Below are 12,029 nucleotides of genomic sequence, written 5' to 3'. Positions count from 1 at the left end.
AAACAATTGCACGGCAAAGATAACAAGGTGACGAGTCAATTAAGTAGCACCAAAAGGGTTCGGCGGGCATACGAGTGGTCAAAATTACAGTATGACAGCGAACGTCTCACCATCACAACAAGTTGAGTTGGTTCAATAGCACCTTGACGTGTTTACATGCTCCCCATTAGGCTTGTGTGTAAAATATGACCCTTTTCCTTTAAGAAAAAAAAAAACGTGGCGGTGACTTCTTGTTTTGAGGTAGCCATCAAAGCAATGAAGGTGCACTTTTGTTTGGGATTTTTTTTTGCATTCCGTTAGGACAATTTTACAACAAGGAGACACGTCACACTTTTTACAATTTATTTAACACCAAGAAAAAATGGTACATATCATTTGTTGTTTCTTAATGTCCTTCCGCAGTTGGGGGCGAAAAACGGCAAAAGTCACCTGTATTTCATTGCGATCATTTTTTCTTAAACTCCAAGGGAGACATTTTACACAAGTAAATATGTTCTTGTTGCCGTTGTGAACGAACCGATTTGTTCTAAATTTTTTCTCGTTTTTTTTTTAAAGTGTCCTTGTGGAGTGGCAGTCCAGAAACGATTGGAAAGAAACAAAAAAAACAAAAATCATTGTCTTCAGTGGAGTGGTTTTAAGCGCGTGGACCGACGGTGGCCGAATGAGTTTTGAATGCAAAAGAAATAGGATTTTTAGAGATGACTGCTAGAAAAAAAACAACAATGTCATGTCCATATTTCTTCCTCTTTTTTTTTCCTCTCCTTTTTACAAGAAGCAAACTGGGCCAACTTCAACGCCAAATTCCTGATCAGGGGCACCAACATCCATAGGAGCAATGTCAATGATTGGCAGGCGGGATGTTTTTGATGTCTTGTAGTCAATGACTGTCTTGCCCCATGAGCCAGTGTGTGACTGCGGAGGGAAAAAAACAGGGGGACAAAAAGGCTCAGAAACATCACATTCACGTTTCGGCATTGGGAATTTGTAACGCCGGCCGGGGCTTACCGTGCAACCGTCCTCGCTGACGCTGTATGTGAAGCGGCTGTTGCCCTCGGCTCTGATCTCCACGTCGTTGGAGCCCTGGAGCAGCAGAGCCTTCTTGAGGTTGCCGGAGGCTGAGTCCATGTAGGCAATGCTGTTCTTGCAGTGGTATGTGATGTTCTGAGAGGCCTGGTTGGCCATCAGACGCATGAAGGTCATCTGGATGCTGACATCCTCGGCATCAGCTCCATCGGTGCCATACTGGAACTGTGTGGAGGTCATAGAAGATATTGTAATCGACACCGTCTGAGCTTGCCTGCGCTTATCCAAAAAAAAAAAAATCCATCTTGTCTTACCTGGAATCCACCGGTCATGGACTCGCTGAACCAGACGTGCTTCTTATCTTTGGGGTTTCTGCTGATGTACCAGTTCTTCATGGGCACGGTGGACTGGCTGGGAGAGACGCAAGTCTCGCCGGTCTCCATGTTGCATTGAACCTTGATGGCGTCCAGAGGGGAGCCCTGGTTGGGGTCCACCCAGTAGGTGCCTGAAGGAGATGAATCATTTGTAAGACCACTATTGAGTGCACAAGATCATTTTTAGGGAGGTTCTGGATGCCCACTCACCGCTCTGCCACTCGGGATGGCTCATCCTCAGGTCACGGCACATGCGGGCGGGGCTCTTCTGGGTGCCGTCGGGGGTGTTCAGCTTCTCGATTCTCTTGGTCAGAGACTCCAGGGTGGTGTCGACCTCCATGTCACGATCGCGGAGAACACTGGGGTCGTCAGCGCGGTAATGGCCAGCGCGGTAGGGATCGGGTCCCTTCTCCTGAATAGGCTGGCTGATGAAGTCGAATCCGCCACCGGGAGAACCAGGGTGTCCGGGAGGTCCGGGAGGTCCAGGAGGACCCTAGAAAACATAGCAGGAGCTTAGAAATCTCTCAGATTCAAGGAGAAAGATCAAGCATGTGAAAGAAACTTACATGAGGTCCCATTTCTCCATTGCGACCACGAGGTCCGGGAGGTCCGATGGGTCCGGGCATACCGTTCATGCCATCCTTACCGTGGGCGCCGGAAGATCCAGCAGGTCCCTATGGAGCAAAAAAAAAAAAAAAACATTTTGAAGAAATCTCCCGAAAGCTACCGTACAAGACTACCACACTTTTCAGGACGGATTGTACTCACTCTTGGTCCAGCGGGTCCAGAGGCTCCAGCGGGTCCTCTCTCTCCAGAAGGACCCTGGAGTCAGAAGAAGCCATCATGAGCATGCAAAGAGAATCTCATCCCTCAAGAAATGATCACAGACTGAGCCAAGCCTTCTCGCCAGGAGTCTTGTGATGGATGCATGGAAATGGTACTCACAGCAGGTCCAGGCATACCATCTATGCCATTGAATCCTCTGTGTCCTTTGTGGCCTCTCTCTCCAGCCTCACCAGCCTCTCCTCTGTCTCCCTTGCCTCCGGCGGGTCCCTTTACGACAAAAAGTCAAATGGAGGTGGGAAGCTGATTTACCATTTCCAGTCCGCACAAAGAAAAAAGGGAGGGAATGAGGAACCTACAGCAGGACCACGGGCACCGGCAGGGCCAGCAGGACCAGCAGGACCAGCGGGACCCTAGCAGTGAGGAATGGAATAGTGCAAATGTCAACGCACTGGAAAATTAGAGGACGGCGAGATTGTCAATATTTCAGTAAAGGTGACACATACAGGCTCTCCACGATCGCCAGACTTGCCAGAGGGGCCAACAGCTCCGGGGGCACCGGGAGCACCAGGAGGTCCTGGGGGTCCAGCCAAGCCAGACTCACCACGGTCTCCCTATAGAAAGCACATTCAGTCAGACAACTCTGCAAATTACAATCTGTTTTACAATGTTTTGAAAAGTACATTTAAAAAGAGATTGCTAACCTTAGCGCCAGCAGGTCCATCGCGACCGGGTGCACCATCGTGTCCTTGAGCTCCCTGTGAAAAATTGGTCGGATGTTATTTGACAAAGTAGACAAACTACCTAGCTTATAAATACCAAAGTGATCAGAATTGAATTGGGAGCAAGTAAACAGCAGCTCATACCTCACGACCAGCCTCTCCGGGAGCACCAGAGAGTCCAGGGGCTCCGGCGGGTCCAGGGGGTCCACGGGCACCAACGGGTCCACCAGGTCCTTGCTTTCCTGGCTCACCCTGAATCAAAACATTTGGAGTGATGAGAAACGGTGTATATTTTAAAATGATCCGAGTTCAGTGATCTTTTGAGGAACACTTACAGCAGGTCCAGGGAGACCAGGGGCACCAAGTCCTCCTCGCATTCCAGTGCTACCCACATTACCACGCTGTCCACTAAGACCTGGGGGTCCGGGTGCACCGGCGGGACCCTGCAAAGAAGAACACACTGGGTCAGTTCGAGCCGACAAAGAACAGGCAATTTGTAAAAAGTGAATATAGTGCGTCTACTTACAGGGGCACCATCGGAGCCAGGGGATCCTCTCTCTCCGGCAGCTCCAGCAAGACCAACAGCACCAGGCTCACCAGGGCGACCGGCGGGACCAGTCTCACCACGAGCTCCCCTTTGGCCATCTTTGCCAACGGGGCCACCAGGTCCAGGGGGTCCAGCAACGCCCTGCAGAGACACACCGTGAGGTCATATCGTTGCTGATACAACAGGTGTTCAGAGCCAAACGGTGAGAAGCACTTACAGCGGGGCCAGCGGGTCCAACTCTGCCAGCGGGTCCAGGGAAACCAGTAGCACCCTGCACAACAACACAGAAGATGAAACATGGAACTGAAAGCAAGTCCAGTACACAAAGCCTCTCAAGATATACTTACAGGAGATCCAGCACCACCACGAGCACCCTTGGCACCAGGAGGACCAGCAAGTCCCTGTGAACACATGCATTTGAAGGTGAGACTGGAGGCACACTTTCACAATGAAGACTAGGAGTTAATTTCCACATGATTAAACAGTAACCCCCACCTGGGGGCCAGCGGGTCCAACAGGTCCACCGGGACCAGGAGCACCAGCATCTCCCTTGGGGCCAGTAGCACCAGTCTCTCCCTTGGCACCAGGTTGACCGTCAGCACCCTAAAATTTGAAGGGAAAAAAATAAATCATCAGTTAAAAACTTATGGCCATCCTTAAATGATGGTTTGGATAAAGAGAGGTGCTTACAGGGGGTCCGGCAAATCCAGCAGGTCCAGCTGGGCCAGCCTCTCCACGCTCACCCTGAAGGTATGAAAAATCATGAGAATACATATCTGTATGGATTTTAAGACACAAATCATGAAATGTATCTGGTTTTTGAATGATTGGCAAAAAACTTACAGGGGAACCACGAGCGCCGGTAGGTCCAACAGCTCCAACTGGGCCAGGCTCACCCTAAAACCACATGCAAAAGAAATCAGCTTGACCGTAAAAAAAAAAAAAAAATTCGTTTGTGCTGTTGACTTGGACGAGCTATCTATCCTTGGATGTGGCAGAGAAGACCACCATCTGGGCAATCTTACCTTCTCACCCTGAGCACCAGGAGGTCCAGGGGGTCCGATAGGTCCGGTCAAACCGCGCAGGCCATCTTTGCCGGGGGCACCCTCACCTCCCTTGGCACCAGCCTCACCCTGAGAGGTAAAAAATTCATCTTGTTGGTGTTCATGTGGACTGACGGCACAATTGGGAAAGAGGTGAAGCGATTCTTACTCTCTCTCCCTTGACTCCAGGCTGGCCAGAAGCTCCACGCTCGCCAGGCATTCCCTGCATACCAGGGCTTCCGACGGCACCATTGGCACCAGCTGCACCAGTCTCTCCCTGCACACAGAAACAGAAGCATTGTCAATTTGTTGCAGAGGCTGGGAATTGAATTTAAATCAACAGTATGTCATCAAATGGACAAGTCCTAACTCAGAACGGTTTTGATTTCTCTTAACCAGCTGGAAAGATAATCAGGATAAACCAAGGTAAGAAAATAAATCTTGCCTGGCATCTAATTGCATTTGAGTTTTAATGTTTGAGTTCATCTAAGCCTAAAGAGTCATAATCTGTGTGTGACAGAATTGAAAACTCAAACGACACAGTTTAGAACCCTCGCGGACCTCATCTACAAAGGTCTCTCCAATTTACCTTAGCTCCATCGTTACCAGCAGGGCCAGGGGAACCACGGGGTCCAGTTGGTCCTCCGACACCAGGAGCACCACGCTCACCAGGGAAACCTCTATCGCCCTGATTGAAAGAAAGAAAGATGGATCGAGATTAGTCAGGAGCCAATGACGTTGAAGGAACCGGCTGATTTCTAGGATACTCACTCTGGGTCCGCTTGGGCCAGAAGGTCCAGCCTCACCAGCAACACCCTAATCAAAGAAGGACAGGGTTAACAATCAACACAGTTGTTGACAAAGTATTGTGATGTAAGTATAATGTGATAATCATTCCCGTTCTTACCTGCTCACCAGGCTTGCCAGTCTCACCAGTAGCACCTTGGGGTCCGGGAAGACCCTGTTTAAGGAAGAGAAGCAGAATATCAACACTTGCTGCCAAAAATGTTGCAACCAGAGATCACAGTTTATACGGTGATGTCCTCAAACTCACCTGGAATCCGGAAGGTCCAGCAGGACCACCCTCTCCCTTCTCTCCAGCAGGTCCCTGAGGAACACCAGGTGATCAGAGACCTCACTGCCTGTCTTTGTGTTTTTACAACGTGACATGAAATTGTTTTGATACTTACGGCAGGGCCAGAGGGGCCAGGAGCACCAGCATCACCATCTTTGCCAGGGGCACCCTGAGAAGAATAGAAAGGTCCGTCTGATTTTGCGTGGATGAAGATGAGCGCACAATCTGACCTCAAATCAAATAATAGCACTTACGACAGCGCCCATTTCACCAGCGGGTCCTTTCTCACCAGCCTTGCCGTTCTCACCCTAATCAAATGAAAAAGAGCGTGAGCATCCGATGGCCGCAAACCAACTTTTAGGACAATAATGTTCAGTGTTGCACTCACAGCAACTCCCTTGGGTCCGGGGAATCCCATAATTCCGGGCTGTCCTCTGGGTCCAGTGGCGCCAGCGGGTCCGGGGCGGCCATCTTGTCCAGCGGGACCCTAAAAGATTAGATACCAAGTTGAGCATCGTTTCCAACGTGGGCTCAAGGCGTCTGCTGAATGAATTTCAACTTACAGCAGGTCCAACTTTGCCGTCAGCGCCAGGGCTTCCGGGGCTACCAGTCATACCCTGCGAAAAGATTCACCATGTTTGGACCTCATCTATGCGAAAATGTTGGACGAAAAGTCATACAGAGCAGTACTCACCTTAGATCCAGGTGCGCCAGGAGCGCCATGAGCTCCGGCCTCACCAGTTGCTCCCTGAGGTCCGGCAGGGCCGGTGGCACCACGCTCACCAGGGGCTCCCTATCACATCGAAGAAGGTTCAAAGGAAAGACTTAATGGAGCAATACAAAGATGGGAGCCAAAGATGGGGGTCAGCCACGAACTCACCTTGCCACCAGCAGCTCCATCAGCTCCAGTAAAACCACGGGCACCAGGGGCACCCTAGGAGAACAAGAAGACAACATTACTGTGTGCTTAAAGTTTCCGTGGCACAAATAAGGGATCATCAAATATTTGGTCATATTAAAAAAAAAAAAAAAAGGAAGACATACACGCTCTCCAGGAGGTCCACGGGGTCCACCAGCACCAGTTTCTCCACGAGCTCCTCTTTTGCCCTCCTCACCAGCTGGGCCAGCAAGTCCCTGAATTCCGGCTGGGCCCTAAAGAAGAAAGCATCAGGCATGTTTTGTTATTGTGTCATATCATTTGAAGGGTGATGATAAGTTCACGTTTGTTTACTGAAACTTACAGTCTCTCCCTTGGCACCAGGCTCTCCCTTGGGACCAGAAACACCTGGGTCGCCCTAATGACAAAAAACACAAACGGTAAATCTCATATGCCGGTCAAAACCAAAAAACCATGATCGTTTGTTGTCTACTCACATTGTTACCCTTGGGACCAGGAGCACCAACGGTACCCTGACCTCCAGCGGGACCACGAGCACCGGGGAAACCGGGAGCACCAGCAATACCAGCGGGGCCCTGTGGAATAGAGAGAGCAGATGTCACAACTGGGTCCCCATCTGAACGGGAGTGTACCAAATGTATTTTGTGAATGTCATACTTACAGTGGCACCCTTGGCACCGGGAACACCATCAGTTCCTGGAGCACCCTATGGAAGCAGCACCAACACCACAGTTAATTTTTTTCTTAAATCCACGTGAAATGTAGATGCCAATGTAGAAGAGTTGCCTAAACTCACAGCAGCTCCAGCAGCTCCGGCGGGTCCTGGATTACCAGGCTCACCACGAGCTCCCTGGGCTCCCTCAGCTCCACGAGCTCCTTGGGGACCAGTCTCTCCCTGAGCAGAGAAAGAACACGGAGTTATGTCATATTTAACGTAAGTCGTACATTCTAATCCATCCACAGGCTGAACAAAAGTGTTTGTTTCCTTGAACCTTGATGTTAGCGTTCTTTCATGCTAACGAGCTAACGACAAACTGGTGGATGTTAATCTGTGCCATCTAGTGGCAACAAAGAACCTGGTAAGACCCTTTCTGTTTTGAAGTTGGTTTATTCTTTGATAATTGCCGCTTTCATATTCAAGATTTGAATTTCTATGGAAGATCAGGTTTCAGACGATAACTCATCATAGGACATGAAGACCAAAAGTGCAAATCATGAAACGTCCTCTTTTGGGTGACTTACCTTCAAACCAGCGCCGCCAGGGAATCCAGGGGGTCCAGCAGGTCCAGTGGGTCCCTAAAATATGAAGACAGGATGTTAGCCGACAATTCTAAAACAGACAGTGGACCTGCAAGTGAAAAAGACAAATACTCACAGGGGGTCCAGCAGGGCCAGCGTTGCCATCGTTACCACGAGCACCCTGCGTTGGAAGTTTTCAAATCCAAGTCAAATCAAAGAGTCGATACCAACTTTGGTCAAAACGTGTCGAAACGAGCTCGCAGCGCTTACAGCAGGGCCAGCAGGTCCGGGACGGCCTCTCTCACCGGGGAGACCGCTTGCACCCTGAAGAATGAAAACAACATTTTCGGCTTTGTCCGCTCAGTGTATTGATGGAGGGGAGACAAAAACTCACCATGGCTCCGGGGACACCGTTCTCACCAGCGGCACCAGCCTCTCCCTGTAGACAGAGACAGAGATGGTTTCACACGGCTCAGCAAATCGGGAGGCTCCATCCTCGCATCCTTCCACTCACCTTAGGTCCGGCAGGTCCGGCATCTCCCTTAGCTCCATCCAAACCGCTGAAACCCTGCAATCAAATTCAACATTTTAACATCAACATGATGAGGACACTCCTAACCGTATCCTCTCAACTTACTCTGTGTCCCTTGATGCCAGGAAGTCCGGGGGTTCCGGGGAATCCACGGCCACCCTGCAGCAGGAGGAAGTTGTCAACCAAGAACTTTGGTCACCTGATCTTTGCCCCTGTTCCCACTGGGGGAGGACTTACCTGCATGCCAGGGGCTCCACGCTCACCAGGGCGTCCAGCTTTGCCAGCCTCACCCTACCGATACACAGGGGACATGGTTCGTACACGTGTCGTGTTGAGGACAACCAAAAGATGAGCATTTGAATAAACTCCTTACATCGTCTCCATTCTTTCCAGGTGGGCCAGGGGGACCACGAGCACCCATGGGGCCCTGCAGCACAAAGTGACGACCACATTGAAGCGTAAATGGCGACAGCAGGTCGGGGTGAGTGCTGAAAGCAAGCTTGAGGGATACTCACAGAAGCTCCGGGCTCACCGGGCTCTCCTGGGGGACCAGTGAAACCCTGAGGACCCTGATGGACAACAAATCCAGAAGATTAACCAAACAACATCCACAATGAAGAAGCATGTCAAAGACTTGAGGTATACTCACAGCAGGTCCGGGAGGTCCGGGAGGACCGCGAGCACCCCTTGGACCCTGTTGATGAAGGTGAGTGAAAAGTCAGTACAAGCATTGAGACTCATAGTGTATCCTGATTTAGATGAACAGCCATCGTACCATGGGGCCGGGCGTTTGTGGGCCGCCGATGTACTTGGTGTGAGAGCCAGAGCTCAGTTGAGGAGAGAAGTTCTGTCAAGGGAGGAAGAGATAACAAATTAGCTGCTGAGCTTTGAAGGTATGACGCCAACATTGCATGAATAACAATTCATGTTCAGGATTCATTGAATGCGACTGTATTTGAATCCAACATACTCCGCCAAGGCCAGGGGGGCCAGGGGGACCTGGTGGGCCAGGAAGTCCAGGCTGTCCGGGAATTCCATCATTTCCAGGAGGACCCATGGGACCCTAGAAAGATATCAGGTGGGCCATTAGCTGTGGAAAAGTATATGTACTTTGCCGTAATATGTATATTGAATGCAGTTGAGTCAAAGGTGTGCAACCGAAACCTCTTTTGAAAAAAGTCACCGCCTTTGAACTTTTAATGCCCCTGTGAACTCGTGACCTGAATCCCATAGTCACGATGACATCATCCGATAGAGTATTGCATATTAATAGGCTTTAATTTTTGCCAAAGTGGCCAGAATGGGGGGTGGGGGGGCCTAAAGTAACCAGCCAATGTTTAAGATAGACGTTGACAACCAGATTGAATAATATTATGACACAATAATTATAAAGAATAATCAACATATTTGCATAACTTACCACATCTCCCTTGGGGCCAACGTCTCCCTTGATTCCCTACAAACATCCCCAAAAAATAAAAGAGTGAGACTATGTGGACATGTGCATGTGTAGCATGCAAAAGCTAATCAGTAAACATCTAAGGAAACATGCATTGATACTGATGAAGGGTCAATAAAAGGTAGCAGTACCTCTTGAGGATCCACGGGTCCTAAGGAAGGAGAAGGAATAATATAATGTTACATCATGTCCACATGATAGGACTATGCAACTTAAATCAGGCTTTTGAAGCTAGTAATTAGCGTTTCAAGGCTACACAGTTATAGCTGATGGTAGCATTTTATAGCAATATACAGAAATATATGATGTGCAAGAATAATTATGACATTTTAAATCATCAATTGACAGGAATGGAAGCCACGTAGCATAGGTTCTTGGGCCTCGTTTTGTGACCATGCAGCTAAAATTCCAGTTTGGACATTAAAATTTTGAAATTTAAAAAAAAAGTGCCCAAATAGAAGACAAAAAGAGGCGGTCATATTATAAAAGTGCAGAAGTGCCATATAAAATGTTAGCTCCTTATATATGACTTGATGGCATAATAGGCTTGATGGCATTTTGATTTATTGTTTGCAAACTTTGTTGTCGGTCGGTGTATCATTCCCAATCTGTTTTTGTTAGTTTGACCTCTTACAAACTTTGTCGTCAGTCGGATTACCAATTTCATATCCATATGTTCCTCTTTTGTGTACTTTGGTATCGCCCGGTTTATTGTTTAAAATATTAGTTGTACTGTTTATCATTTGCAAAATCTGTTTTCATACAGATCATCATTAGTCGTTTTTGTTAAAAGTATAATTCATTGCAGTATTTACAGTGTTTAGTCAATAATGTTTGCAATTCTGTATATCGTTTGTGTACACTGATGACGTAGCGTCCTCCAAATTGGAAAAAGTAAATAAATTTTTCAAGGGGGGGTGCCTGAAGAAAGTGATATTTGCCAAATTTACAAGCTAAGCGTACATAAATCCAAAGCAATTCCTAAGAAAATCCCCAAGGGGCGTGCAAGGTCGACGTCCATTTTGTTAGGCCGCTCGCACAAATGCTCAGACCCCGACTTGTCGCCACAAAAAAAAGTAACGGTATTGGGGCCGAGGGTACGGAGGGAGAATTCGTACCGTCGGGGCAGATGGGGCAGCATTCTCCCTCTGGGATGATGGGGTCGGCACAGTCGGTAGTATCCTCGCAGATGACCTCGTCGCACATCACTGTGCCGCTGTCGCAAACACAGATCTGGCACGGCTCTGGTTTCCACACATCCTTGTCGTTGTACAACTGTCCGTCTAGTGTGCAGCTGCCAAATGTGCCTGAGCGATAACAACGTGTTGGTCAAACACTCTCCCACATAAAAGCACCAAATTAAGCCTTAAATGTTCATGTCAATACATTCCAGGATTTAATTCTTAGTTGCTATGTGTGGGGCCTTCAACCCTTTTAATACTTTCAACAGGCAGAATCAATAAAGGCAGGTAACAGAACGTTTCACAAATATTCCACATTTAAGCCTCAAATTTGTATCATTTGTGATAAAAAGGGGGAAAAAATAACTAGCAGTGGGGTTTCATACATTACAAACAGCAAGTGGACCCTTATTTTACTCTTGGTGGGCGTTTGAGAACTTTAATTAGGGAAAGACGTGACGGTACCAAAATTGACCACTAAGAGGTGCTGTTTCCCCACAAAAGAACGCCCTCCTCCTACTCTGTGATTAATTGACGCGCCTACGTCACACCTCAGCAATTTTTCCATTGTCTCCCCTCCTTCCACCCAGCTTTTTCCAAACTGTACGACTTGTGAAGAATTTACACCAGATTTAGTTTTTTGCTCTACATTTCAAATCTACCTGCCTTGGGGGAAAAAAATCACAGCCAATTTTAATGTCAGTTTTAATCCAAATTGACTATGAGGGTGGTCTTCAACGTATACAATAAAGGAACAGAGTAAGGATGCTCCTTTGGTAGAATTTAGTGAATCTTTGCTGAAGTGATCATAATTTAAGACGTTTATCCGAGTTTGGCGACTTTCTCCCAAAGTGACAAAATGTAGTGCAAAGTTAGGTTTTACTCCTAAACTGACCAAAGTAAGACCTGTCCTTAAAATAAAAATTTTCTCTCCGAGGCCCCTCTGAACCTAAACATGTGTCAGAGAGAGGAGATGCAGCTGCACTCCCTTAGGAGGACGCTTACTGAGCGTGTATGTGCACGCCAAGGGGGGAAAAAAACAACCCACACAATCCACTCCTGCTCAAACGGACCTCCAAAAGAACCCCAAAAAGGCGTCCATAACGTTCATCGTCCCTTTCCGAGGCTCTGTCCAATCCTGATAGGGGACCCA

The 12,029-nt window shown here is 48.3% G+C and overlaps 1 protein-coding gene and 1 long non-coding RNA gene across 5 annotated transcripts in view; one reads left to right on the top strand and one right to left on the bottom strand.

Moving 5' to 3' along the window:
• Positions 1 to 328: 328 nt before the first annotated feature.
• The window catches only part of col1a1b (collagen, type I, alpha 1b), an 11,971-nt gene continuing 270 nt past the window's right edge, over positions 329 to 12,029 (bottom strand). Inside the window, exons 2-51 of the mRNA XM_088359767.1 lie at positions 10,814 to 11,002; positions 9,827 to 9,846; positions 9,657 to 9,692; positions 9,207 to 9,299; positions 9,012 to 9,083; positions 8,886 to 8,930; positions 8,752 to 8,805; positions 8,610 to 8,663; positions 8,474 to 8,527; positions 8,342 to 8,395; positions 8,219 to 8,272; positions 8,099 to 8,143; positions 7,975 to 8,028; positions 7,841 to 7,885; positions 7,708 to 7,761; positions 7,262 to 7,360; positions 7,127 to 7,171; positions 6,942 to 7,040; positions 6,809 to 6,862; positions 6,612 to 6,719; positions 6,448 to 6,501; positions 6,262 to 6,360; positions 6,131 to 6,184; positions 5,956 to 6,054; positions 5,822 to 5,875; positions 5,683 to 5,736; positions 5,547 to 5,600; positions 5,400 to 5,453; positions 5,264 to 5,308; positions 5,082 to 5,180; positions 4,662 to 4,769; positions 4,475 to 4,582; positions 4,293 to 4,346; positions 4,140 to 4,193; positions 3,945 to 4,052; positions 3,797 to 3,850; positions 3,667 to 3,720; positions 3,429 to 3,590; positions 3,238 to 3,345; positions 3,047 to 3,154; positions 2,885 to 2,938; positions 2,687 to 2,794; positions 2,540 to 2,593; positions 2,343 to 2,450; positions 2,166 to 2,219; positions 1,964 to 2,071; positions 1,608 to 1,890; positions 1,338 to 1,528; positions 1,006 to 1,248; positions 329 to 912 (exon numbers count right to left, since the gene is read on the bottom strand). Coding sequence (XP_088215893.1) covers positions 766 to 912; positions 1,006 to 1,248; positions 1,338 to 1,528; positions 1,608 to 1,890; positions 1,964 to 2,071; positions 2,166 to 2,219; positions 2,343 to 2,450; positions 2,540 to 2,593; positions 2,687 to 2,794; positions 2,885 to 2,938; positions 3,047 to 3,154; positions 3,238 to 3,345; positions 3,429 to 3,590; positions 3,667 to 3,720; positions 3,797 to 3,850; positions 3,945 to 4,052; positions 4,140 to 4,193; positions 4,293 to 4,346; positions 4,475 to 4,582; positions 4,662 to 4,769; positions 5,082 to 5,180; positions 5,264 to 5,308; positions 5,400 to 5,453; positions 5,547 to 5,600; positions 5,683 to 5,736; positions 5,822 to 5,875; positions 5,956 to 6,054; positions 6,131 to 6,184; positions 6,262 to 6,360; positions 6,448 to 6,501; positions 6,612 to 6,719; positions 6,809 to 6,862; positions 6,942 to 7,040; positions 7,127 to 7,171; positions 7,262 to 7,360; positions 7,708 to 7,761; positions 7,841 to 7,885; positions 7,975 to 8,028; positions 8,099 to 8,143; positions 8,219 to 8,272; positions 8,342 to 8,395; positions 8,474 to 8,527; positions 8,610 to 8,663; positions 8,752 to 8,805; positions 8,886 to 8,930; positions 9,012 to 9,083; positions 9,207 to 9,299; positions 9,657 to 9,692; positions 9,827 to 9,846; positions 10,814 to 11,002 — 4,262 coding nt within the window. The 3' untranslated portion in view covers positions 329 to 765. The remainder of the gene's footprint in view (positions 913 to 1,005; positions 1,249 to 1,337; positions 1,529 to 1,607; positions 1,891 to 1,963; positions 2,072 to 2,165; positions 2,220 to 2,342; positions 2,451 to 2,539; positions 2,594 to 2,686; positions 2,795 to 2,884; positions 2,939 to 3,046; positions 3,155 to 3,237; positions 3,346 to 3,428; positions 3,591 to 3,666; positions 3,721 to 3,796; positions 3,851 to 3,944; positions 4,053 to 4,139; positions 4,194 to 4,292; positions 4,347 to 4,474; positions 4,583 to 4,661; positions 4,770 to 5,081; positions 5,181 to 5,263; positions 5,309 to 5,399; positions 5,454 to 5,546; positions 5,601 to 5,682; positions 5,737 to 5,821; positions 5,876 to 5,955; positions 6,055 to 6,130; positions 6,185 to 6,261; positions 6,361 to 6,447; positions 6,502 to 6,611; positions 6,720 to 6,808; positions 6,863 to 6,941; positions 7,041 to 7,126; positions 7,172 to 7,261; positions 7,361 to 7,707; positions 7,762 to 7,840; positions 7,886 to 7,974; positions 8,029 to 8,098; positions 8,144 to 8,218; positions 8,273 to 8,341; positions 8,396 to 8,473; positions 8,528 to 8,609; positions 8,664 to 8,751; positions 8,806 to 8,885; positions 8,931 to 9,011; positions 9,084 to 9,206; positions 9,300 to 9,656; positions 9,693 to 9,826; positions 9,847 to 10,813; positions 11,003 to 12,029) is intronic.
• Positions 8,635 to 12,029, top strand: part of LOC148382887 (uncharacterized) — a 26,875-nt gene continuing 23,480 nt past the window's right edge. For all 4 annotated transcript variants that reach the window (XR_015854004.1, XR_015854002.1, XR_015854005.1 and 1 more), the window contains exon 1: positions 8,635 to 9,314. This is a non-coding gene — a long non-coding RNA (uncharacterized LOC148382887). The remainder of the gene's footprint in view (positions 9,315 to 12,029) is intronic.

Source organism: Syngnathus floridae, chromosome 18 (genome assembly GCF_059516105.1).
Source record: "Syngnathus floridae isolate MCC-2025c chromosome 18, RoL_Sflo_1.0, whole genome shotgun sequence".
Lineage (NCBI taxonomy): Eukaryota > Metazoa > Chordata > Actinopteri > Syngnathiformes > Syngnathidae > Syngnathus > Syngnathus floridae.
Note: the sequence above shows the minus strand (reverse complement) of the source record. Positions and strands in the feature narration are given on the sequence as shown.